The sequence below is a fragment of the Bombus flavifrons genome, chromosome 11 (genome assembly GCF_040668555.2).
Source record: "Bombus flavifrons isolate JBK064 chromosome 11, iyBomFlav1_principal, whole genome shotgun sequence".
NCBI classification, from domain to species: Eukaryota; Metazoa; Arthropoda; class Insecta; order Hymenoptera; family Apidae; genus Bombus; species Bombus flavifrons.
The window spans coordinates 9,834,826-9,862,798 of NC_138452.1; the positions used below are offsets into that span (position 1 = coordinate 9,834,826).

The following is a 27,973-nucleotide window of genomic DNA, read 5'->3' on the forward strand; positions in this document are numbered from 1 at the left end:
AATTGGAATTCCAAGCGCAGACGTATTTTATGTCGCTCAGTTACCGATCGTCGTTTACGCGTTCAGCCAGGAACAAAGATACATTGGACGCAACGAGACGATCGCTGCCGCGCGTTCGTCTTTCGAGTAGTACGTCCGTTCGAGCAACGACGATAACGCGTTGGCGATCGTAACAGCGACGGTCAACGTGTTACGTACGCGGTCTCCTCGTAAAAGCCCCGTAAAATTACGAAGCAGCTGTGTCGTTTCGTTCCGCCAAAAAACGGTGCATCGAAGCGCGGTGGTTGGTCGCTTGGCTCGCGCGGGCTGAAACTTTGGAAAGGCTGGCTGGAAGCCCACGAGGTTCTTTGCATTTGCGGCGTCTGATGACGGTTCCCGTTGCACGAACAGCAACGCGCACGAACACGCGCGTTGACCATTTTACCGTACTTTCCGCTCGAGGATAATTCTCGCGCCCGGTTCCCAGGCCATTAAGCTAAATCCACGCTCGTCTCGCGTCTCTCGTCCCTGGAATCGTAACGAACGCTAGCTCGCCGCAAGGAAGAGGGCACCTCGCGTTTACCACGCATCGGCGGAATGAGAATCCACTGGAAGAAAAAATTTGGGTCGCGGCAGTTGAACGTCGCGAGTCTCGTAATCTCCGATTTAAAACGATTTAAGCTTTCGACACCGAGCGTATTGAATTTCAGCACGTAAAAACGCTTTCACGCATTGCTTAGTTTACGCGATTCTAATTGTTAGGTCGGGCGGCCCTCTACCTAGACCAGGCCATACACCGCGGGCCAGACGGACACCGGATGTCCGCTCATCCTTACGGCGCACCCTCAATAGTCTTAAGGACCCGTCATAAATAATTTGCTAGCTAAAGTCCTTCAAATCGAACAAATATCCTTTTTCTTATCACTTTTTAACGACTATTGTCCACTACGACTTGACAAAGGAAAGTTAGTTTTTCTCGCGTACGATGCTGCTTCCTACTAGCAACTTTCTATCGAGGGCGACTAAGATCTTCCTGATCCACCAACCTTCGTTTATCCAATCACAAGCAATGTACACTGCCCTCACTTTCCTGACCAAAATGTCATGAACAAATCCGATGGTCCCGTGCGCTAGACACACCCATCGCTAGCTTTCCTCCGACACAGAATCGTCACCCAACTTTACTTGTTCTACACCGCTAGAAAAGTCAACTACCTCTTCTACACCGCTAGAAGGGTCAACTTACAACGTCGAAGTCTAACGTCTAAATCTAACGTCTAATAAGTATCCTCTAATGCTACGTCCACTAGCATACCAAATTCGACTACAAGAGCCTTGCTCTATTGTGCATCTATCTTATCTTGGCGCGACAAGGTGTCATCTAGGAATTATATCTACTCAACGGTGTAACTTAAGTGTTGGAAATACAAACCTTATAACTCTGTGAATCACAGTGTTATACTAATTGAATCACCTCTATTGTCTTAACCGAAATCAGGGGCTCGATCAACTCGTGGTGTCGATTATTATAATCGTAACGGGAATTTACGACTCCCGTTGACGTCTCTCCTCGCGACTGCGTCTGCCCGCGATCGGTCGAAAATACACTGATCGTTCTGCACGCGATACGCGACACTCGAGAGGAGAAGCACGCGCATAGGGGGTTGCTTGTGTCTGGAATACCGAGAAATCGTTCCAGCCGACGATCCGTCGCGTTTACGAGCCTTTCGGAGTTTATCGTTTCATCGATACGCGGATAGCATACGGCGACGGACGTCTCGAAGCGGAAATTCGAGAACGCCGATGCATAACTGGGTCGCCGTCGGCGGGCAGGTTGGCTAGAATGCAGTTTTCGATGTAGGCAGTCATTCTGCATTCTGTGCATCTATAAATATATACGTTCGATGGTATTACCCCGTAACAACGGTTTCAACGAACAGTAGACGCGCGTTCGATCACCTTCCCCGCCGTGTACGCGGCAACCGTCTTACGTTTTGCCGCGGTGACAAAAAATCCGTCTTGCGAAATTATTTCCAGCGGACGAGACGTTGCGTCGTTTTCAAAACGCGGCTTTATCTCTCGTTCGGAGAACGACGAAGTTTGAGTTTCGTTCGGGAATCGCGCGTGTTCGTTCGATACGTCGTATCTTTGTGATGTTTTCGTTCGTTACGCGTAAGCTGCGAACGTATTAATTGAGTCGCGATTAATGTCGACGTCGGTAAGGCGCGACATACGTGGTCACCGAGAACTTGCGTTCTTGCGCGTAATCAATTCGATGGGAACGCGAGACCAACGTGAAAACTCGTTTCCTCCGAAGAGTTACTCGAGCGCGGCTAACTTTTCGATCCCACGAGACTTGCCGCGGCCGCGAAGTCCTTGAATTTTCTTCGCGTTGTTAAAACACTCTCGATGGAAAGAGCCGGTAATAGTAGAGCGGTTGAAAGTTGGGAGAATGGTCGGGAAATATCTGGCCGCGGTAATTCCGTATCTACTCGCTCAGGGCTAAAGTCAATAGCAGCGAGACTTCTTTCTCCTTCTTCCTTTCTTTCTTTTCGAATTTCACGGCAGTTCCCATTTCGTATGCGGCTCGTTCCGTTTTAACGAGGAAACGCGTTCGCTGTATTGGCGCGGATCTATCGGTAGACGCTCGCCTGGAAATTTCTGTACGCGCCCGCTGTTACGCTTTTTATGCAAATGCATCGACGTCTGTGCGAGGTTGGTTCGGTTGAAGAATAGCGGACGATCGATTCAAAGATGGAAGAGGCAAAGTCGACGCGTTTAACTTGTTTCGTATCTGTAGAGAATTGGATCGCGCGTAGATAAACAGTGATTTCCTGAGACAATTAGTCGATCGATGGCTCAATGTCGCGCGATAACGATAAGTTAACGAGCTGGACGCAACGATGAATCACGCGACGCTTCTTGGTTCGTCAGAGCGGAGCGTTTAGAGCGGAGAGAAGCGCGGTGTTCTCGAGACGTGCACGCGTGCTAAAATTCCAGTTACGTCGTTTCCACCGAGTATAAACGTGCGTCCGTGTTACCGGCAGAGATAACGCGAGTCGGTGTCTTCAAAGCGGCCCGATCCAACGGCAACAATTGCCTCTGTTTAAATTTGCCTAGCGATTATCGGCGCCCGTTGTTGATCATCAAACGCGCGCCTTCTTACCTAAACCACATTGCGGATTTATCAATCGTATCGCGATTCCAGACGATCGCGAAGTAGCCAAAGTACACGCGCGTATATCGACGCGATTGTGTACGCGCGTTACCTCGCGTTAGATAGAGCGCTCCGTAAGAGAAGCTAATGATCGGGACGTCGGCTGACGTAAGTGAAAGGAGAGCAAACAGAGACGATGTGTCGCTGCTGGGAAATAAATCTCAGCTGTGATATCGACGTGGATTCCAGGACAAAGGAGACCGAATTCTAGGGCAGAAGAAACGGCTGGCTTTCTTCTCGGACGCCAGTCGATCGATCGTCTTTTCTGCAATTAGAAATCCCGTGCTAATCCTTATAGAGCGAACCGCGCGAGCGTGATCGCGTTCGCGTTTCTCGGTGCATTTGTGCAGACGCGCAGCCATATGCGACAATGCGGGAAACCGCGCGCATCCACGCGGCTCTCGGTGTTAATGAAAAAGCCGAGGAAAAAGACACGTCGACCGGTTAGTAGTTCCTTATATCGAGATCGAGCGATCGCGCAGTCGATTCGCGTCCGACTCTTTTACGAATACTCGCTTTATCGCCGTAAAAGGCGAATGTCTAGCCGGCCATGTTTCGACCTTTTTCTCCGACTCGTCTTCGTCTTTCGCGTTTATTCGGTTGATCCTCGTTTTTAACGCGAATCTCCGCGCGATTCATTGGCGCGGCCCGCAGACTTACGGAACCGCGGTACGCTCCATCGGTCGCGAATCGATCCGATTAAACTGCACGCGGTATATTCCGACAACGTAACAATCCTATGGAATAGTATTACGTTCGTAGGTAGAACGCGACGAAAGTCGTTTACGTCGATTTCACAGTCGTAAGAAACGTTTTGTTCGCGAGTGAGGCGCTGCAAAGGAATAAAAGAACGAGGTAAATCTTGGCAAAGCGCGTTTCGCCGAAGAAACAATGAGAGACCGTCAACCGGAAGAAACGGGAAAGCCCGAGAATTCTTTTATTGCGCGATGACTCGTCCATGCGTGAAGCGACATGCAAAAATTTCTGCGCTGATCGTTCGCTCTGCCGCTCTTCCCGTGCATCCACTCGCGGTTTCTTCGCACCACGAACACTCGTCTTCTCGCCAACGAGACTAACGCCAGAGTACTTTTCTCGCTTCAGCTAGCTATAGATCGGGAAGAAGGGCGAGATTAATTACAACATCGAAGCGGAGGAACTCGAAGGATGTTCCAGACCGACGGCCGATCGTAGATCGTTTCGATTTCTCGCGATATATCGTCGGGAAGCTCCAGAGTCAACGCAGTTAAAATCCGTTGTTCGTTTTCGTTGGAATCGTGCACGCTTCGCCGATAGGTTTTCGCTGGCGAAATTATTTCATTTCTCCGTGAAAGTTTTCGTCGTCGCTTTTTCCTCGACGTCCTTGCTATTTGTTCGCTCGTCTCATCTCCGCTCCGCGCGACAGCAGCACCGAAATCGCTCGAGTCGTCGTCGAGGCGATAAATCCGCTACGTCCTTGTTCGTTCTTTGCTTTTGCGCTAATAAATCGCTCTTCGTCGTACGCTGTGCACAGTGGACAGCGCGAGTATTTCGATTTTGAGTTACGATTTGATCCTTTCCCCGGTGGAATCAAACTCCACCTCCGACGCTTCGAAATACTCGTACGTAGTCTTTTCTCTTTGCTTCGCCAGCGACGAACGAATCGCTCGTTCTCTCCCCTCTACTGGCAGCTTTTCTAGCGGCGTGCACATTCCGCTGACTCGCGGATCGTTCCATCGGCATCGTCGACGGGCGAGCGAAACGGCCAGACGATTTTTCACGCAGCTCGTACGTTTTCCGCGGGACGTTTAAAGCTTGGGGTGCATTATTTTTAATCCGGCGACTGGCAGAAAGCCGCGTAGCGTCGCGCGAAGAAACAGCAGGTTGCGTTCTCGATATTTCGCGAAACTCGGTGATCCGCGACGGCCGCGAGGCGAAGCTATCGGTTCGCCGAGGTGAATAACCGTGAACACGCGTGTTCGTCGTAAAACGTTCGCCGCTGCGTCGCAGCGTGCCGGCCGTAAAAACGCAGCGGGTTGACGCGTAACGTTAACGCGCGTTTCTCGATGCGACCTGCAACGAAAGGGAAGGAGACGAAACGCGACGAGGGGCACAGGACGAGGAAAACAGAAAACGGGGAATCGCGGAATCGTGGAGCGACCCGCGTTGCAGCAACGCTTCCAGGTTCACCGTGCGTGCGCCGCATAGGTGTGTACACACGCTCTCGTATAAACAGGCCGCGTATTTTTAGCGTGGGTCCGTGTCAGATTTCCCGACACTCGCGATACGCTGTAAACTGGATGGCTCGAGCGTACGCTCGCCAGGGGGATGGATGGATGGATGGATGGTTGGCTGGTTGGTTGGTTGGTTGGTTGATGTGGTTGCCATGCCTACGTCTCCCTCGACCCTCGTTTCTTCTCTCTCGATCCATTCACCCTTCTATTCGCCCGTCTGTCCGTCGATACCGTCCGTCCACGTCGTTCGATATCCGGTCACCTCTTCGCTTGCTCCGCGCGCGCTCTTATTATCATTTATGGTTTCTCGGTTATGCTGAGTCCGCGAAACCGACGATCTTGTCAAAGTCGAGTCGACCCTCCCTTCTCCTCGAGCCGCTCCAGAAGATTCAGCGTTTAAGACGCCAGCGAGCCGAAACGGTGACACGACCGCCTCGCTTTGTACTGTCGCTCGACGCGCTGAATTTTTTACGTTTAGCGATTCGTCCTCCGGGACCGACAAGCAAACCTTTCACGTTTCCTGCTCTCGCTGCTAAACGCCTCGTCCGTTGTACGACACGTAACACTACCACAGTCGCTGCAACACGGTGCGAGACGTTGCGTCGCGAGACCTCGGCCTGTCGTTGTTTCGTCTAAAGTCTAAAGTTACGCGTCAGCGTCCAGAAAACGGAAACTTTAGTCGGGCAATGCGTCGGAGGTTTCGTTTGGGCAGTCGGCCCATAAAAATCGTGTTTCACGCGCCGCAGAACTTACTTAGCGAGGGGTCTCGCGATCACGCGCGTCGGAAGAATACGAAAGCTTTTTAACGGTTTTCGACCTATCGAGCGCGACGTATCGACGGACGACGAGGAACGCTCGACACGCACGTCTCGATTTTCTCCGTACTCTTCGACGACGCGTCCTGGCTAAGCAATGCTGGCCCTAACGCACACTTTTTACACGCGTCCAGCAACAACCGCGCGACGTACGCAGCGCAGGAAAACGTAAATCGGGACGAAACGATCGACACGAAAGAGGACGTCATAAATATCCGCACTTCCATCGATAGGTCGTACGTTTCTCGATAAATGCACGCATTTTATGGATACGAGCATCTTCGTACGTATCTTCGTGCGAGAGACGAGTGCCTTGTTACTCTGGCAGCGGTAAATATTATTGGTCGGATTTTTGCCGAATGGTTAGTTTCTAACCGCGTAAACCGTCCCGTCGACCCGTTTACACGTTCAAAGTCTGGCGTAATCCCGCTCCTCGCTCCACTGTTTGTAGATTTATTCCGTAAGACGCGGGTACGCGTGGACTTTGACCGAAAATAGCTGGCATCGCGCGTCGAGGAAAAACTCGCGCTCGTTTCCACTCTGTTTTTCTTTCGTTTCGATAATTGGAACGCGATCGAGCGCGACTAATCGTTGCTTCGTCGCGTAAGCGCGTGTCTCTCCGACACCTTCGTCCTGAATGCACGCGAGCCACGTTTCCACGAGCGATTCCACTCCGATATTTCTTTGTTGTTGCGATAACTCTTTGTTGCTCGTAATGGGAAAGACGCACGGTCGCAGCGAGATCGTCCGCTAAGATACACGCGTGTATTTACGTCTACGCGGAAACGATCGTCGATCAAGGATTTCCGAACCATTTCCAACGTTTCTACGTTTGCGTTGCACGTTCGATGGTTGGAGGCACGCGATTTACGCGACCAACGTTAATTAACGCAGATGCAGACGATAAACCTGTACGTCGTAACTCAGACGTTGGACGAAACGTCGATGGAATTGAAAACAGAGATGGAAATTCGTAAACAAATTTGGTCGGTTTAAACCGGGGCTGTCGTCCCCTGGGAAGACAGACGGCCCAGGTTGCTGCTATTTCGAGGAAACAGCAACGGGTTGATGGCGTGTAAAAAAAAAAGGGTGACGTTAATTAAAGGCTCGACGTAAATCACGGCGAACGTTTAAACGCCTTTCTTCTCCCTTTACGCCTTTCGACGTTTCAACGCTGCGTTTTCGGTTCCGATGCAAGCCAGGACACCTTTTCGAGGCGACCAGGACCTCCATTTGCGTACGAATAAATACAACCCGCTTATCGATTAACGGACGAACGAATAACAAACGTATAATCTTGTATGGATGTCGGCATTGGTTCGAGCGAGAATCTCGGACAAAGCAGCATTTTCGAATCTGTCAGCGACGCGGACGCCAGATACAAAGACGGGGTGTCGCGATACCGAGCGGCAATATCGCATAACGTTGAAGGAATTTTGTATCTCGCGAGCGAAACAAAGGATTGCATTCTATATTTGGCGAGATTTGCAACGAACCAGACGCTTCGAATCGTCGAGATCCGAGCGACCGGTCTTGGGCACAACGGAATCGTCTTCGGTCGCTGGAAACGGGTCAGCTAATTCCACTACTATGCACTATTTATGTACTATGTACTTGTATCTTACCGTCGTACTATTTTCTTCTGTCTCGCGAGAAAGAACGAAAGGATGTACGAAGAGGAGAGAGAGGCGGCTGGAAAATAGACGAACCTGTCGAAGCGAAAACATTGTATCGGAAATAAAATGGAAAGAAAAGGAGAAGCGGCCGAGGTTGGATGGTTGGGTCAGGACGTTGGAGACAACGTGTGCGTACGGGCACGTGTAGCGAGCAAACGGTGTTATTTAACGCTGCAGCTATTTCCAGGTGCGTACGTCGCCGGTGTCGAGTGCTACTCACCGCCACGAACTACGACGGCACTCGTGCCAGCCTTTATACCGCTTAATCTCCTTTCACCCAGCCCGTCGAAACGAGTAATTTTTAGTGGCACTCCTTTTACTGCCATTTTCGACGTCCGTTTAGCACAGTCACGGGAATTTTCAGTTTAATCCCGTGCTGCATCTAGAGCGAAACCGGTTCACGACGCGCCGATAGTCAAACGTTTCGCAATATCAAAGGATGCGAGCGAGGTTTTGCTTTTCCCCTGGCGACCTCGGCCTCGCCGTAACTCAAACTCCCGGCATACGTATCGTAATCGTCGACTGTTGGCGCTGTCGCAGAGTTTAGTAGCATTTACCGTGAAACGAAGGATACGCGAGCAGAGTCGACGCAGACCAGCTCGAGACGGTTCTCGGGATTTACCTTGGTCGAATGTCTAGCGTGTTACGCTAGACGCGATAGTAGCAGCAGCGTGGTCGCTTGGTCGTGGCGTAACTGCCGCGTCGGAGCTTCCATTAGAAGCTAAGAACTTCGTTTGCAAGGGACGGGGCGCTAACTCGACGCGCGAAACGAGCAAAACGAAGAAAAAGGGCAAAAAAGGGAACACGGCCAAGATCGTAATCTCGCGCGGCAAGAAATCGCGAGCGAGTTAATGGCAGTGGGAACACGACAGTGGCCGTTAAACGGCGCGTGCAATCTCTTCGGGCGAATCGTTGGTTGTTTTCTTAGCGTTCGGCTTACTGTAAGCGACGTTGTTGGAAAGAAAAAATGCCGACGAGATCGCGCGATTCGATAAAAACCGTCTCATCATCGCGTAACGCGCCATCCTTCCTCTATAATCCTTCGTGAACTTGGCTCGGCCGTTTAGTCGCGTGATTCGCTCGGATACCTAGTTCTCTTCGCCGCTTTTTTAATAGCCGATTCTCCGGTCGTCGATCCATCCACCACCGGAGTTTCCGTTTCATTCACGTTTCTCACGCACGTTCCAACCAGTACACGCACGAGCGAACGAAAAAGGAACGTAACGAGATAATTCAGCGTATCGTCGATCTCCGGTTACCTAACAGGACGAACACTTGCAGCGAAGTTGCGGATCGAACGTCGATCGGTCGTACGATACGCCGCCCGTTACATCGCGCAGATCGCTACCAGCGAGACGCGTCGTTGTATTTACAAATTGCCGGCCAACGATCGCGTTAAACCTTCCTTAGACGCGGCACGAAACGTAACCGAACGTTACGCGATAATTGCGCGACGTTCGTTCGGCCTCAAACCGGTATATCCGTTCTTTATCTAAAGTAGAGCGAACGTTTACGTCGATAAGTCCACTCTTTTGTTCCATTTCGAGCCGTGCGTGTTCTTTCTGGTCGTTTCTTGCCGCAGGTAAAAAGATAGAGAGCGTCGTGTAGAATGGCTCCGACACGTGGAGAAAGACGAAACGACCGCGATCGGAAGAAAAAGTCACGTTTTTTCATCTCGTGGAAGATTTTGCAACGCCAACACGACGCGGTAGGCTCGCGTCCGATACGCCAAGAGGAAATAGCACAACGAAACCATTCTCTGGACGAGCAAGGTCGACCGAACACGCGTATTTCATCGTATACGTTTCTTCGTGATTCCCTGAAGCGTTTGCCGATATCTCGATAAAACTTTGATAACTCGTCGCGCGGTCTCCTGCCGTGCAACTCCGGTAGCAGATTTCTATATCTGCGAGTTTCTCCTACCTCGCGGCTCGTCCGTTAAAATCCGAAGCTTTATCAACGTTGAGATTCCGCTTTAGGCCAGTCCTGACCTGCTTCTCTAACGGATTAATCCAACGCCGCTTGGATTTTAAACCGTGTGTGGCTTACGACTATATACGTTTGGCTGGATAACCTCTGCGTTCTCTATCACGCGAATTACAGCTGCATCAACTCGTATTCACGACGTACGAACAACCTCGTAAACTGCTCGGAAGTTGAGCTGCGACAACGCGGTGTTCCCGATGACGTTTAACCGCTAGAGGCGCGCACGATTCATCGATGTCGTCACTCCTTTCTCGCTCGTTTTCCAGTCATCGTTTCCGAAAATCTCGATCGTCAAGCGATTAATACGAATCCGGATTCGTAATCGGTGGTACGCAAGAGATTTCGTCTGTCGCGAGTTCTTCCTTCTGAGAAGCTTGCCGTTCGTTTTCAAGAATGCGCCGCTGCTCTAAGTATTTCTTGCAAGGTGAACAGGAAATCCGAATCCGCGACACGTTACGCACGTCGTTCTCGATACACTGGCTTCCTGGCGGATTCGCGACTTCTCGACAACGATTGCCCCGCCGTCTCGAAGTTTTCTCCTTCGACGAGTTAAATGGAGCGTACTCGCGAGGCAATCGAAAAGGCCCATTTCGCGATAATAATTTTTCTTTGTAACTAACTGCAGAGAGAATTCATTTGTGCGCGTGGTGGACACGTATTGCAAGAGAGTACCGTAAAAGCCGGAGTTGGAAAAAAAAACGGAAATTACGATATTAGATAACAAGCGGTATTAGATAGTTGGGAAAGGAGAAAGAGAAAATCGTAAGATGAAATTTACGACTGGCGTTTAACGCTTTGACTGCCACGCCAAAATCACATGTTTCGCTCGGGACGCCACGGGAGTATTTTTATTATTCAAAGCATATAATTTCTTCTTCTTATTTGGAAGTAGTTTACAATCGATTCTCATTGAGAATTATAAGTAAATTTGTTGAGAATTTTGGATCTTAATAGCCGAAATAACGGTATAGGAACACTAAATTTACACTTGGGATTTATATTAGAATAGTTATATATTTATTTGATAAACGATTTCAAAGATATTCATCGATACACACTTACACGCATCTCGGCACTTTCTTCCATAGCCGACTGTTAACCGACCGAACAGTTTACGTTCGTTCGTTTTCGAGACGCCGCGCACACGCATACTTCCACACACTGACCTGGTCTGGCACATAAAATTATACATATCTCAATAAAATTATTCTGACGTGGTACTATACCGTGAATAATAAATGATCATCGTATGTTTGGTTCTAGCTGAATCTAATGTTTAAATCTACAGGGTAATGTCTTTTTAGCCTGCGGATCTGATTCGTCGTGTCAAGTAATCGAGTAACTGGTGGTTTTGGCGGTTGTTAATTCTTATGTCGTATTCTTATGTTGCTGAATTTGAATATTTTTTCTTTAACTGTAGGCATCTTGAGGTCGCGATTTATCGTTTCGTTGGTAACATACCAAGGTACATCTATTAAGGATCTTCGAGTTTTCGATTGGAATCGTTGAAGAATTTCTATGTTGGAATTACTCGCTGTTCCCCATAGTTGGATCCCGTAGGTCCAAGCAGGTTTTAATATGGCTTTATGTAGCATCATTTTACTCTGCACGCTTAAGTCGGAACGTCTGCCAATGAGCAAAATAATAATAAATTGACGATGTAAGACAACATTCTTCCCCAATGGACCGTTTATTTTATTGATGGTCACGGGTGATCACCGTGGCGCCTTGGCAACAGTTGATAGCGACATATTATAACAAGGCGTCGTTTATTTCAACAAACCATTCGCTTTCGTTGTTTCGTCGTAAGCAAAACGTGCAGAATATATCGTTGAAACGTGTAGAAGATATTAGTAAACGGTATTTGCTCGTTCTATATACAGGGTGGTTGGTAACTGACGGTACAAGCGGAAAGGGGGCGATTCTACGCGAAAAAAGAAGTCGAAAATATAGAATAAAAATTTATTTTTTTTTCTTTTAATTTTTTCATCGAGACAACGATCTACAGTGAGATCCGTTATAACGAGACGCGATAAAGTGCACGCGTACCGACCGAAGATTCAAAGTCGATTTTCTCGGAAACAAAGCTTCAAACGAAAAATGTTTATTCTATATTTTCCACTTCTTTTTTCGCGTAGAATCGCCCCCTTTCCGCTTGTACCACCAGTTACCAACCACCCTGTATAACAGCAAGGTATGTGCACATTTCTAACTTCAATTATATGATTATAAAGCGGCATTCACAATTATTTTCTAAGCTGTGTTTATAATAATATTCGTAGATTATTCCTCAAAGATAGCTGCAAGATTTGTTCTCATTTCTTTTTTGTTGATGTTCTAATAAAGATATTTAATTGCTCAATGGAGCACTTTTTGTTTCAAAGTATCTTCTATTTATCGGTTATATTCAAAATTCCCTAATTGTTAATTTTCATACAATTTTTACAATTGCAAGAAGTTCAAGCGCTCCGGTAACCAGTGACCAAACGTGTGGCAGTCAAAGTTTGGATAAGCGAGAAAGGAGAAAGAGAATATCGCAAGATGGAATTTGCGACTGACGTTTAACGATTGCGGATCGTGTTGCAAGCCGATAGTTTGAACAAAGCTAAACATTTAGAGAAGAAGTCGATTGGTAGTACGAAATTGCTTATCAGTTGTTATATTACAACGTACAAAGACAATTGGTTGGATGATATTCGGATTTAAAGAGAGTAGAATTTCCAGGAAGACGAGTAACGATGTAAAAATCGAATTTGCGTAGGATATTAGGCGAGTCTATCAGCCGATCGATAGCCTTACATTTAAGGGATAGATGATAGATTCGTTATACCGGGATGATGTTCGGGAGTGGATAATTATATTTGCAAGGGACTCGCGTTTTCGCGTCGACCACGGCAAGGTCTATCGACTAATCGAAAAACCGGTGTTATCGTTCGACGTGTCTCGTTGGAACGAACGTCTGGGAAGGTTCGTGCATCTCGTTGGAACGAACGTCTGGGAAGGTTCGCGCGTCTCGTTTCTCTCGAGATGCATTTTCTAAAACGATGACCCGAGCTACAGATCGATATCGATGATTCTATCTGTTCGTGCTTATCTCACTATCTTTACGATCGATTAAGATTATCACGATTCCTTATCTTGCGACTCGTGACTCATCGCACCCCTTATCTAAATTTCGTAACGACCCGTTATTTTGCATGGGATTTGTCATCCCCGGATTTGTCATTCCGGATTTGTTTGACGAGAGCGAGTCATACGGAATAGGAGGATCGATATCTGGGCATTTTATGCGCGTCGCGTTAACGAGACCTTTTAAAACGTCCACTAAAAACATATTTCTATGCGCGCATTGACGATAAGGTTGAACGAAAGATGAGGAGGCCGTTAAGTAAAGGTCGCGCGTGAAGTTAATAGGCGAGAAAACGTAAAGTTTAAAGATCGGACTGTCGCCTGTAAACGTTGTTCCGGTGCGGTTTAATTAAAAAAAGAGAATACGATCGATCCGCGAACGACCTCGCTTCGGAGACAACGTAACGGATGGCGTAAGGAGATGGGACGGTTGAAAGGCCGAGCCGGGGAGGCGGAAAGAGGAGAGAGAAGGGTACGAGGAAGCGAGGAAAAGGCAGGAAGAAAAGATGGAAGGGTCGGAGAAAACTGGTCGATAATTCGTTGGTTTATATTCCTCCGCAGTGGCTGGTCGCGTCCGCTCGTGAAAAATTTATTTGTCTGCTTGGGCTCGTAACATTTTTACAGCAGGACCAAATAATTCGTCTCGCGTTTAAATAATATATCGCGATTCCAGCTTCGCCCTTTCGTGGCTGCGCGCCTGTCTTTTCGCAGACGGCAACCCCAGACATCGTAAAGTGCCAATTTTCTTATGGTTTTCCCCAGACGATCGAGTACTCCCGGAGATCATTTTTTTCATGAAAAATATTTTCCCACGAATATACGCGCGTACATCTTCTCCTGGATATTCAACTTGTATTACGAATTATTTATTTGTCTATTTATTTGTTAGTTTCACGGGAAAAGAGAAATTCTTTTAGAGACAAATAAAAGATAGGACGTAAGGGAAAGATGGTAATAATAGAAAAAGAAATAACGGTAGCAATTTGGAAAAGGAAGCTAAGGTATGAAATTAAGAGTCAAAATAGAAAAGTTAGGAAAATCTGTTTTAAAGAGAATCCGTGGATGTTCCGTAGGTTGACTAAATGTATCAGCTTGCGATGGCCGGAGTTAGCGAAATTTATCGCCCTATTAAAACAGCTGTGATAGCCATAAGCCGTTTGCTTATGTTGCTCGGCGTTTAACAGCAAGTAATTTCGCATTCTTCTCGAGGGCGCGATTTATGGGGACTAAATGCACGATCGACGTGCAAGTTACGAAAGCTCTCAGAATTTTATGTACCAACGTGATTCGTCTATGCAGTAGGATTTCGAAGATTCGAACTCCTAATAATATCGTCGTAATTGCGGGAATTAAACCCAACTACGTTATCTACTGTGGCTGCCAATCTTAGAAATTCCCGTCGAACATCCTCGACGTCTGTAACGAGAGATTTACAGAAATGGGACCAGCTAATATCACCATAATTATCTTATTCGTTGTCTCTCGAAAATTTATCGCACCTCGTCCCTTCCTCTTATTATCCTTCCTCCTTCGTGCGAATAGAAATTAGGCGATTCTCGTGTCGCGTATCGATAGGATCGTTGGAACGTTTGGTCAGGCCGTGCCGCCCTCTAATTTACTTATCTTCGTCAGCGACGAAGCAGAGCGCTATCGCGTTTAACTCGTTAGCCGAGAACTGAAAAGAAGCGCGCTGGCTCGGTGCAACGGGGCAACGTCAACATTTTACCGAGTTGCTTCAACTCTGTCGGCTTTATCGTAATCTTTGCTCAGCAAACACTTCTCGGCGAGATACGAAAGATCGCGTCTCCGCTCGATGAAAAGGAAGACTGAGTTTGGTTGGCAAGCACAGTTTTTTTGAAAGCTGTCTTTAGACGGACTCGCGCGATTCACCGACACTGGCTCGGAGATTCGACCCAGGTTTCCCCTACTCTGTTTGGTTTTCCATCAACGGGAAGTTTGAACGCGCCTCGTGAAAATTAACTCTTTCTCCCCCTATATATATGTTGGCGTTTCCGACTCGTTTATTTGAACGGTAGAATTTTAAGCGGTTCCCAAGCAGATGGTAAAATTCCAATTTCTCGTTCGGTCAGAGCGTGGCAGAGGTTCGACGCTGACCTCGTTCAAGACGAAGCGATCGTGGAAATTCGGCCGATCAGGAATATTCGTGGCGTGTGTGTAATCGCAGTTTGGATCAGAAGCAGCGTAGGAACAGCTACGTGGACGCGCTGCGCTGAAGCGTTAAGCATTTCTACGTGACTTTTGTTCCAGATGGAAGCACGTTTTCTTGTATTCTCTTGTTTCTCTCCTTATTAGGTCTTAGAGGTTGTGCCTTATCTTTCCAACTACGTTATTGTAGCCGTGTACGTCCTTGATTCTTTAACGACACGCGTCATTATTATTAGTCAGAATTATCGATATCGCGACGAAAAATATCTTGGCGGGAATCTGCTCGCGGTATGATCGCCGAGCGATTCGTCGAACGCCGTTGAAAGGCCAGGCTAGTTGAAAAAAAAGAAAAAAAGAATGCAGAAAATATAGCAAACACCCTGGAAGAGGAATCGAAAGGAAGGTGATCGTTTCGGAACGAAGCAAAAGCCGTCTATCATTTTCCTATTAATCAGAGCGTTAACCGATTGTACGCGTCAAGGTAAAGGAAGTATGCTAATGAGCGCGAATCGTTGAAAAGCATATTTTCACTGAAAGCTACGTTACATTCTAGAAATATACATACGTATGTACTTACACGTACATGTACGTACACGTACTGGTGTAATTGATGCAGACCATAGAAATTAATCGTTTCTTTAAAAGACGGCACGCAGAGGAGATTGCTACGGTAATGCGTCTTCAATTAGAAATTTAATTTACTTTTTAATCTAATTTAATTTATTCGAAAAACGGGGAAATCCGTTTAACGCTGAGAATATACGAAAACATAAGCAGACACACAGCTTCGCGGAAATGTTTTAAAACGCGATACGAGATAATACAGAAAAAAGCTAAGAAGATCTAACAGTCGAGATCGCGATTTTTCCATGCGTAAAGTACAGCTTTTTAGGTCAAAGACCTAAATCCTCGGATAGCAGAGGACCAAAGAAATATTTCTACCTCGTTGTTATTGCTTACTTCGCCTATTCTATTTATTATATCGATGTGGTCAAAACTGAAAAGGAGAGTGTTTCGTAAAAGAGTTTCGATGATCTGTAAAAAAAAAATCAGTGGAATATTGAATATAGAAATTGACGAGATTCGAGAGCTTAGTGCGGTTCAAGTAACTATTTAAAATTTCATGTGAAAATTTGATGAAATTTTATAATCCTGGCCTTTTGCATTTAACGGTCGCCCAATTGTGTAAGTTAATTATCGTAGAAATCGATGTGTTCGAGTTGACCGCGATGCTTGACCAAACGAGATTGCCAACGATTATCGTCGTATTTATCAAGCTTTATCCGAACAATGTACAACGAAGCAATTGGTTCTTAAAATATCCGAGCGAGATCAAATCGATATAGATCGTCGTAATAGCGAGCAATAAAGCCGATCGAAAGGTCGTTGCGTCTCGAGGATAGGACGCAGAGAGCGTAGTCTGGAGTGACGGCTGCCTGCGAATGCCTACTCGTCGCTCGCATAACGATCGAAACGCGACCTCTCGATCGTCGAGCTGTTCGCTCGTATCTCTGGCGCACTTGTCGATGCAACCGCGGTGCGAACCGCTTAGCGTACGGATCGCCGTTTCTCAAGATTCTTCCTCCGTGTAAACGTATTCGCTGTTTCTCCACCGTCGTCGTCCTCCGTGACTCAACCGGTCGAGTCACGCGGAACGATAACAGAGAGCTCGGTCGAGGTCGCGGTAGCCGGACGATGAAATCGCGCGTAGGATTCTATCGGTGGACGGTCCGTACTCGTCGAAGCTGTTCGCCACTTTTCACCTCGCGGTTATTTTAACCGCGAGATGGTCGAGACGAAGAGGTAGGCGCAGAGTGGCACAGCGGATGGTTGGCTCGCGGGTCACGTTCCTCGTCTCGTCCCGCCTCTGACAATGCGGCTGCTCGGCGCAACACCGACCGGTCATCATCGAGGCAGCGACGAGCGGGTGTGCTTGGTCGGCTAACCGGATAGCTTGTGCTACCGTCGCTACCGCCACCGCTTCGCTCGCCGTGCATCCTGCGGGACCTTGGCAGTGACAAACTGTGCGACCGTCGTACGCATCTACGTCTCGTTTTTCCGAAGCTCGAGCCGCTCGCGAGCCATCGCGCCCGCCGCTCTCCTGCGATTCTTTGTTCCGCGTTCACTCGCATTCACTCGCGTCCGCGCGCGCTCCTCTCGTCGCACGGGTCAACGAACCGGCCGAGCAAAACCGTCCGTGTTTGCTCGCAGATAATGGTATCGATCATCGTCGACGGTAGCGGAACGCGCGATTACCTTCGCACCTTTGCTGCCGCGTTATCGCCGCGTTTATTCTTCGAATGATACCACCGAGGCGTCGAAGTATACTCGATGCATCTCGAACGTTCGGAATCTTTTTGAAAGACCACGACGACGACGACGTAAGTAGGTAGATCTGTTTCGACGATTCTCTTCCGATTAGTTTACTTCTCGAGGTACAAATTACGCGGCTGCGAAGGAACGCTGGAATTTTCACTAGCGAATAAACGCACGGACGTCGTACAAATTAGAGCAGAGTAGAGTGGCGGATCAAAGGGCCGAGTTAACCGAGTAGTTTAGCCACTGGACTGGCAATCGGTCTCCCCTATGAGACCTTGGCAGTGACAGTCGGCCATGCGAATGGCTACGTTTTTGTAGCATGGTGGTTTCTTCGACAATGCCGCCTTCGCTAATCTGTTACGCGACGGACCTTTAAACAAACCCACTTTCCGAATCGGCGGCAAAAACGTTACTCCAACGCGTAAAATTGGTAGCAAAGAACGAAAAAAAAAAGACGACCATGGAAGCGTGGAAAATGTCGCCTTAGGCGATTAGTCCGCGGGAGCAAAGAACGCAGTGAAACGCAGAAAAGGGAGAGGACGTTGGATATCGCACGTGCGCGATCACGCGTGTATTTAATATTTATCGCCGGTGACAATGCGTGACAGAAAGATACATCGACTTGGCCGGATAAGCGGACAGCCGAGAAATACCTCGAATCTTTCTCTCGTGTCAGTTTTTCGCAAATTTCCTCTTCTTCGCTTCGAGCGGAAAACCGCGTGGGCCGCCGGGCCGTCCGACCGAAAATAAAACGTCGCGAAACGACTTCTCGTCGACGAACGGAATCGTCCAGGTGTTGCGTAGTTCGGCCCAAGTGCAAAACTGCTATCGTTTTGCCCTAAATGTACTCCGTTCCGAAACTGTAGCCCGTAAAAGGTCGCTGGAAATGGCTTATCGATTATGGAATCGGCCCGGGATACGATGCTTGATCGATGGGAAACATTATCCAATTAATTATACGATGGATCAACGGGCAACAAATTAATTCAACGCGCGACGTAATTTATTTCGCATTGTCCCGTAATTGGTGGGCTGAATGAAAGTGAAAGCTTTCCGTGAATCGCTGCTCGGCGAAAAGGGAATGCAGATTATTCTCGGATCCTTCGCCTTATTCGTCGCGTTGCCGATAGATTCGGCCTCGGACACGGATCTAAATATTCCGAATAACAACCATCGGCAACGCTGATCGTACGACTATCGAATGTTACGTTACGCGCGTTCCTCTACGTGTTTCTCGTGGGAAATAGAAAAGCGATCGTTTCTCGGGCAATGGCTGGCTCGTGTTTCGGGCAAATGTCGTGGAACGAAGTGGAATCGGGCGAGTAGATGCGCCGTTCGGCCGTTCAAGAGCACCGACGATTAAAGTTTAACCAAACGTGGGTGTTCACTGGGTTGCAGTCGCGTCGTAAATTGCCACGACGGATTACCAGCTCGTAAAATTTCCAGTTCAAGGCCGGACGAAGGATGCTCGCTCGACGCAACATGGTAGCGAGATGCAATCACGATTTTCTCACGAATCGCGCTAAACCAGCGCGTCTTCGGTGTCGTTCGACGTTTTTCTCTTTCTCTGTCCTCCATCGACGCGCGACTTCCTCTATGGGAAAAGCATACTCGCGTATTAGTACACGGAAACGGTTGTCGCGAACGAGCGAGAGAGCCCTACTTGGACTCTCCGCTCCGTCGTACGTGACACGAGCTCGTAAAGTGACTCGAACAGGTTGTCGACGGATTAAAACGTTTCTTATCTTATTGTCAGGTACAACGAACGAAAGATAGACGGCACGTTATCGCAGCGGTGATAGCGCGTCGTTCGATATCTCGGAATTGTTATGTAAAGCACGTTTTTCGATGTTCTGTCGGCAGGGCGCAGGCGAAACGCGCTCGATTTCAGCGCGATATCTTCAAGGCGCGTGATAAAACGCAATTAAATTGTTGAAAAGTCGCTGGATTCCGTTTTGTCCGGATTCTTTGGCTAAGTCGATTTCCGATTCGTTTACCGGTTTTTCGTTTACTCTTTTCTCCTGGTGCTTCGCGAAGCCTTTTAGAGCCAACGCCGAAAAGATACACCGCGATCGAACCACGGTGGACCTACCTTCCGGCTGTGACCTATTTCCCGTAAACTCTTCGTTTCCTCGAATTTTTCCTCCGGACGAAAGATAGACCGGTAAATGGGCTGCCCATTCCGATTCCCCCTTTCCTTCTCTCGAGTTCGAAAAGGAACTGGAAACTTTTCGAAGAGATCTGGAAGCCGACCTCCACGGCAAACACTTGGATTATATCGAGAGTCGCGTAGGTTGGGTAATTTTCCTAGTCATCGACGATTCGACTCGATACCACGCACGTACACGAGACGACCTGGCATTCCGTAATTCATCGTACCTTCCCTGGCTCTAGGTCATCACGATTCCCACGCTTCCATCGCGACGTTCAACCGTACGTACGTACCGCTGACAGCAGAAGAGCTGGATACTTTAGTCAGTTTGCAACGTTGCACGAAATCCACGATGCGATGGTAAATCGTGCTCGACCGAGATTCGCGCTTCGTTTCTCTACGGTTTATCCGCTCGAAAACCATCCACAGAGATATCGTAAATCGAATCGAAACGAGAGGGAGGTCGCTCGAAATATGACGTTACTGCCGCGCGATACCAAAGTGGTTGACGCGTGACATCGAAAACGATCCGCAGGCGAGACACGGACGTCGGTTTGAACGGTAGATGAGACTCGGAGACGAGCCAGGTTCGTTCTACTCGAATTGGCCGCGTTTAGACGATGTTTCGTCGCTCACGCAGCCGATAAGAAGAAGACTCGTGCGCGGCCGAATTAGGTTAGCTGCTTCCGGTTCCGGAGAACGGTGAAAGCCTCTACGAGTAGTGATCTCTCGCGAGGCGCGGCACCCATGCACCGCAGGATTCGCAGCAGTTTCTTTGCCGCCAGTACCTCGGCGTTTTTCGAAACTCGTTCCGTGAAAATACGCTCGGCGGGACGCGGAGCAGAGACGAAGCTGGCTCGTCGTCGATCGTTAACCATTCAGCGGGAGCAAAGGCGTCGAGATACCACGGTTACCGCACGCTGCCTCTTCGCTGTCTCGTTCGTGTGCCGTCTTTCTTACGTAAATGCACGCAAGAAATACTCCGTGCGCTCGCCGCGTTACCTCTATATTTAGCTAAAGTTATGTCACGTTATCGTACGCGCGACGAGTAACTTTCTTTTTCGATAAAACTCATTCAAAGTGCGTGCTCGCGTCGGCTATTTTTGCACCCGTGGAATCTCGCGCGGCTTCTGCTTATCCGCAGCGAGAATCTTTTAAAGCAGATCCCTTTGAATACGCGCGTAGGGGCTTGGAAATAGGCGGCCGAATCTCGGCCGGTCGTGTGAAATATCTGGCCGAGGGTAAAGAACGTTTCGAGCGACGAAACTTTTCTCCCTCGGGTCGCAGCTTTTCTCCGCGAAGACGATTTTTCCGGTTTTACGTCTCCATCGAAGCAACTTTTTGTCGGCGTTCCCGTTTCTCGAAAAAGTCTCCTCTTGTTCCCGAGCGATGCTTCAGCGCGCTTCAGCGACGAAATCTTTCCCCAAGTTGCTGTTCGTTGGGCATCTTTTTACGAACACGCAGCATCCGGAGGTGACGAAAAGAACGGAACTTCGAAGAGCGTCGAGTACGTCGATCTACCGACGTCGTGTACGACGTCCTCTTCGGGAAAAGCAATCTCGCGACGCTATGAATGGGATTAACGGGCCGGAAAAACGTATCTCGTGTTGCCTACGTTCGTTTCTTCGCGTACAATGGCGAACATCATTGTACGCAACGTTTAACGCGAAATTAATGCGTGCAGCGGTTAATTACCACTTGACGTTCCGATATCTTTGCATGGCATCGCGTTTCGAGTTTCGCTCGCGATTCGATTTACATCTCGATGCAACGGAAATCGGCAAGCGATTGCAAGAGAATTTCGCCGGATCGAGAGTTCGATTTCGCGTAAGACGAATCGGAAATGTTTCTTCGTCGTTGGTCGCGTAGCGGTGCTGGTTCGAAAGGCTTCGCAAAGCGGTCGACCGACTAGCTGTAGCGCTAATGGAAACTTGCCAAAACCCGTGCTAATGCGGGACCGATTGGCGAATTAGGCCGACGAACATTGTCTTTGGTAATTAAAATCGCCGCGATACTACGCTCTGGTCGTCGTACGTTTCGAAGAGGTTGACGATCAAGTCGAGTCGCGGTACAAATTTGACCGCTTTACTTCGCGCAAAACGAGAAAAATCTTTAATCTCCTCCGCGAAAAAGAAAAATCTCTTCGATCCGCGACGACGTCGTTGGATGTTAGATTTGCGCTTGGTCCTATGCCGATGGAGGAACGCGATTTCTCGCCGGTGAAAACGCAAACGAAACGTAACCACTTTCGTGAGATATCTACGGTTCCGGATCGTGAAGTAATCTTACCAGTTCTGCGTCTGCCGCGTTAACTAAGCGTCGGTGGGACTCGTAACGAGGAGTCGCGCGGACTCCTTCATTGCGAAATAATGTCTGGGCTCGTGGAACCGGGGCGCGTCCGTTTCTCGTTTCGAATCTGTTGATCGTTGTACGCTGTTGCGCGCGTCTGTTCGCCACGATCGCCTACAATTTTACGTAATTCACCACGTACGAACGGCTTAGAAACGAGTTTCCCCGATCTTTTTCGTTATCGATGATAGCGCGTAACCGATGGAAGAAGGCGGATGGATGACGGTGAAACGGAAGTGGCATCGTCCTTCTCGCGCGCTAAACGTTATACGTGCCGCTACCATCGAAATTAATAGACCGCCATTACTTGAGCTAGTGAATCGAGTAAGTATTAGGTTCGTTCGTATCTAGTACAAGAGGCTGTCTTCCGAACGAAAAGAATAGATACTCGGGTGATGCACCATTTACCACGTGGAACGCATTTCAATGACGGCGGATTTCGATGACGTTAGAAGACGAGGGTCGCGTCGGTGCTTCCTCGTTAGCTGCTCCACCCTGAATTCGTGGACAACAAGGGCAACCGGAAGCCATCCGTTTACGTTATTGCTTATGATTGGAACGTTCGCATTTTAAGAGGCAATAAGAAACGAAGCGTGAAACGTTTCAGCGACTCGCCGTATCTTCCCCATTACGTTCTAGTTTCGTAACACGCGTTTCGTGCTGCTTTGCAGCATACGGGGCGTGCAATTTGTATACCGTGAGATGCGCGCGTGTCTCGTATATCCTCGCGCGGGTCGCGATAGAAGCCGCCCAGTCTCCTCTCGGCTTTTCGCTCGTCCGGCAAGCAGAGATTTTTTGACTCGCTGCCAAACGTAGGAATAAAATAGCGGGTTCGTAACTCGTTATCTCTGGGATATACAGCCGCGCCAAGTCTTACCCTTGGACCGCGGAATCGCGAGAAAGAGAGAGAGAGAAAAAAAGATCGTGCGATGGGGCATCGAGGGGAAAAAAGGAACACAGCTAGGACGATCGAATGGGGAAAATCGGCGATTCTTGGAGGAAGCGGTGGTTTCGCGGAGTGTGCGCGAGTAGCGGAGTTTGACGGGGCGTGACTTTCATCGAACCGACGATACCCGATCCCGGCGAAATACCGCAGGCTCCTCGTCTCCTCGATTTTCGAATATTTGGCCGCGGGCCAAGTCCTTCTCATCGGTCGAGCAGCATCCCGAGTCACGACATCGGATACGTATTAATGGACAAACCTCATCAGCGGTCTGTTAAAGACGCGTTTAACGATGCCCGGACCCGACATCGGCTCCCGTCTTCTCGCAGCCTGCCTTTGCAGCTCATAAATCCTTGCGACAACGAAGCCGGCTACGCGTACCTCGGGACACCGCCGGTAATTGCCTCGGTACGAGCCGACACGTTATCACGCGCTTTTTATTACCTTCTTCTACTCTTTCCATCTCGTATTTCGGCCATCGTACGTCTCCGATCTTATATTCGCTCCGCCAACCTTCTTTTCGCTGATTCCTCCAGTTCTACTTAATTTTTTTCGGATCGCGTTACCGAACGTTCAAACGAAATTTAAGCGACCCGAAATTTTACGAATTTTACGAATCCACGCGAACAGACGCTTCGATTCGCGAGAAAACATCTCCACCTCGGCGGACACGCGCAGCGACGATTCGCGTTCGGAGAATTCTTGGTCGGTCGGTCATCGTCGAGCACCTGGCGACGCTGCTCCGAGAAAAGGCGGATTAGTATCGCGCTTTATCGATTTCGTGTCACGATAAACTGCTTTCTGTCGTCGGTGGAAGCCATACTCGCGTGCCTTCTGCCAATCTCTGTACGCTGGAACGTTCCTTGCGGTTCACGGTCGACACTATCGCGCGCGCAGCCGGAAAAATCGATCGATCGGATCGACGGGCCTGGAGATCGGAAGGCCGTGTCGTCGTCGTAGACGAACGTCGAAGAGCCGTGCGTGGCAAGGCGATCGCCGACTCGGAGGCGTTACCGAGGGAAATGGAGAGAGGCGAGGTCGATATTCGAGGAATCCCTCCGACGAGCTAGCTCCTTATACCTGCTCGTGCATTATCTTCCGTTAACTGCGGCGCATACCGTTATCCATTCCTCGCGTTTGCAACCACCAGCTGTACCGGTCGAGCTGGAATTCGCGTAGGTCTCGATCTGCCACGATCGAGAGACGCGAGCGCGCGTCGTCCACCTTTACTCTTACTTTCGCCCAACGACCGGCCGTTTATCGCCGATCGACTAGCAGATGGTGACACCGATTTTTCACGCGACGCAAATTCCTATCTTTGCATCGGCGTTTGGCAATCTTCCATTGCGTGTCTCTCTCTTGCTTGCAGAACATGGAATGAGAGAATCGAGCTTCCTTCAGGGATGAACTCCTGACGAGAGAGCAACGCCTGCCACCATGATGGAACCACCAGTTACGAGCAAGGTCCTGCGGGCTCCTAACCTGAAGAGAGGTCAGGAAAACGTCAGGATTCAGGACAGGGTGAGTAGAAGGAAAATTTGTTTGTCTCACTTGTATTGGGTTGGCAACTAAATGATAGCGGATTTTGTCATTAGGTGGTATTGACAAAATCCGCAATCACTTAGTTGCCAACCCAATGGAATACGCGCATGTTGCGAACAACTTCTGCCGTTCGTCAGAGTTAGCGCGAAATAGCTTTTATTCTCTTGTCGCCCACTTTGACTTGCATTAGATTGTCCGAAAAGCGTCTTTCATTTTTACAGACGCGTTTTTTACGACGATGTATCTTTATACAAACGTGAAACCTAATCTGTCGAACGTTGTGATCTGTATTTTGATGGAACAAAATGAATAGTACGTAATTCGATAAAATAATATAAAACGGAAAATGTGCGTCCATTATTTCTTTATAAAACGAAAGGAACTTTTCGGACGACCTACTAATATCTTCTCCAAGTAACACTGCAAAGACGATCGTCTTTTCTCTGTTCGCTTCCGCGCGAATTTACTCGCAAGCTACTCGCAAAACGCTGCTCCGTAATCGCACGATCTGGAAAATTAGAATCGCGTTGCGTTAAAGAGGAAAGCGTGCTTTGATTAATCGGCGTATCTAACGCCTATACAGAGCGGTAAGCGGTTAAACGAGCAATGGCACAGTCGATGTCACCGGTTTTTGCCGCGCTTTGCACGTTCGCGCAGCTTAACAAGCTTCCCCCTGCTTCGATCGTCCGCCGGTAGCGTTAGTCGGATTTCGCGTGGCATATTTAGAAATTTGGGAAAAATTCGCCACCTTGGCGGCACGGATTTTTATCGGAAATTCGAAAATGCAAAAATCCATAGAACGCGTATGTCGTTCTATTTTCTACGAACGTTGTCGTTCGTAGAAATAGCGATGCGACGCTATTTCGAACGTAAAGTTGGAGCAGCCGTCGTTCAACGTTTCATCCGGCGAGGCGGAAAACGCGAACGATTGGCGCGACGAACTTGCCGCGATACAAGCGGCTTCCACACAAAGCGGCGTGACGTACGACTGACACCGTCCAAGACAATAGTCGCAGTCGAACCGCGTGGATTTCTCGATGCGCGCCGGATACGCGTTATTATTATGCATCCCTGTCCATGCAGCAGCCCCGGATTGACGTCACCGCGATTCTCCATTTTTCGAGGGCTCGCCTCGCCTCGTCTCGGAGCTGCGGCTGCGGCCACGCCGCGCCGGTGTGTCAAGTATGCGCGAACGTGGGCGACGCGCTGTCGTGCACAACGCGCGCTGCACTTGCAGCTCGCATTCCGTGGCCGGTCGTTTCTCGAGGCCTCGGAGTCTTCCGCGACGAGTCGCCGCTCTCTGCGGAAAATCTCACCGCTCGTTTCCATGCCACTTTCCCTCTCGAACAAGTGGATCGGATTACACGACTCTCGAGACGCGACGCGACGCGACGCGTGCGCCTGCACACGCTGCCTTCGTTACATCAACCGTCGCGTAACACTCTGTTATTTTGTTGTCTCGCCACCGAGCGTCGCGTTATCGCGATCAACGTGGATGTCTTCGTCTTCCGGCTGTAGCATCGTACGAATCGAACAGAGGCTATCGGTACTCCTCTATCGACGTATCGAACGACGAACGATACGACTCTGTTCGGGAAGAAAAATCTTTGGCAATCGAATTGAAAGCTCGAGGCGTCTCGAAGCGGCGTGAGTCGCTGGCTCGGCGCTCGTTCGAACAAGTGGTCGTCGATAACCGGATAATCTTCTTTACCCTGTGAACCGTGCTTCGAAGCGATTACGACGATAGGCGCCTCCTGTCACTAGAGTCGCGTACTAGAAGATGTTCGTGAACGTTCGATCCACGTTCGCGTCGTGATCGAAACGATCGAACTTTTAAACCATTTTCACGTTTGTTCTTAACTTTGGAAGTTAAACTTACTGCTGTAGAGAGAGCGATCAATGGTTTGAAGAAGAAACGAGTCCGTTCATTTACTCGGCTGTTTAATGCGATCTTTTCACGTTTGCTCTGCGACTGAGCGAAACCGATCGTCAACGTTCCCAGATCGGAGAATGTTTAGGTTATCGACGCTCGGTTCGCCGCGAACGCCGATAACTGAAGCGGTTTCCACGTTTTATCGCCTACGTTTCTTTATCTTCGCCCGCTTTATCCCTTTTTCCGACCAGTCAAACTTTCGCCGATCGCGCGGATTGCGTTTGCGATTTTTCCGAGAAAAGGGACGTACAGATTTCTCTTTGAAATTTCAACTTCGAAGCTTTGCTCGTGAACGAAAAACGTCGTACGCCCGCACGGGCTCCGAAATCGCGATTGTATGTAAATGAACGCGTGGGTGGGCGACAGAGAATCGGTTCTACGCTCTGCCCTCGCCAGTTTATCGCAGCGACAGCGCTGCTTCGTTGCTCGGCGATCGAGCTTAAAATTTTAATTGCTCGCGTTTCGGTCAATTCGACGAAAGAAAGCGCGCTTGGCAAAGACCTTCGGAATCTTAAATCGGTTTTCTCCGACGATTTTGCAAATATCGCGATTTCGTCGTTGCCATTGACTTCCAAATGATCGCGGTCCAGAGGAGTCTGCTACCCAGAAGTGCGAATCTGGTCTTGAATTCGGAACTCGTTTCCGCCTGACCAAGACCTCGACAAATTCGTCGGGGATGCAGTCGCGAAACAGGTGTATGCCGTTCGCAGCTGGTGCGGATCGTTGACCTAGTCGACACACTTTACCCGGCGAACCGCCTGCTTTTACTTTTTCTTCGAAGGACCAATGTCGTCCGTTTCGTCATTCGTAAATCCGCGTGCCCCTCCACTAATCGCCAACAGCTCGGTCCACGGTCGTACCACGCGACGTAAAATTCAAAAATTTCCGATCCACCGAATTCCGTTGAAAGTTACGTCAACTTTGGCGTCAAAGAAATTTCAAACGTAATTCCCCATCGATTCCTCTCCCTCTTCTTCTCTCGAAACACCGATCAGACAGGTGTGACAGGTGGAAAGTCACATGCCTGTGGCTGGATGCGATTTCCTGTTTCGTCTAACGGTGCGACACAACGCCGGTTCTTCCTCTACGTTCTTCGATCTTTTCATTTACATACCGACTTTGAATCGGTCGATCTGATATCTCTGAAATTTGAAGGAATTTTCTCCGTTTCCTCTCGCTCTTTCGACTTTCGTCGACGATGCGCCAGCTAAAAGAACAAAGGAATTAATATACGAGGTGAAAATGAAACGCGTATTCTGCAGCCTGGGCAGTCTAACGCTTTGACTGCCACGTTGGTCATATATGACCCACCACCGTTTCTCCTGCGACGCTACGGTGGTCTTTGGCGACCGGAGCGCTCCAACTTCTCTTACAATTGTAAAAATTGAATGAAAATCGACAGTTAGGGAGTTTTGAATATAACCGATAAATAGAAGACACTTTGAAGTAAAAAGTGCCCCACTGAACAATTAAACATTTTTACTAGAAAATCGATAAAAAAAATGAGGACAAATCCTGCACTGTATTAACACAATAGAACTACCACCACACCAGTCA

At 48.8% G+C, this 27,973-nt stretch overlaps 1 protein-coding gene across 6 annotated transcripts in view; it reads left to right on the top strand.

Moving 5' to 3' along the window:
- Positions 1–27,973, top strand: part of Wdr62 (WD repeat domain 62) — a 114,792-nt gene that overhangs the window by 37,006 nt on the left and 49,813 nt on the right. For 5 of the 6 annotated variants that reach the window (XM_069124132.1, XM_069124135.1, XM_069124140.1 and 2 more), the window contains exon 2: positions 24,311–24,462. In XM_069124132.1, coding sequence (XP_068980233.1) covers positions 24,379–24,462 — 84 coding nt within the window. In that variant the 5' untranslated portion in view covers positions 24,311–24,378. Of the gene's footprint in view, positions 1–24,309; positions 24,463–27,973 lie in introns of all 6 variants that reach the window. The other variant, XM_069124133.1, reaches the window with a different exon arrangement.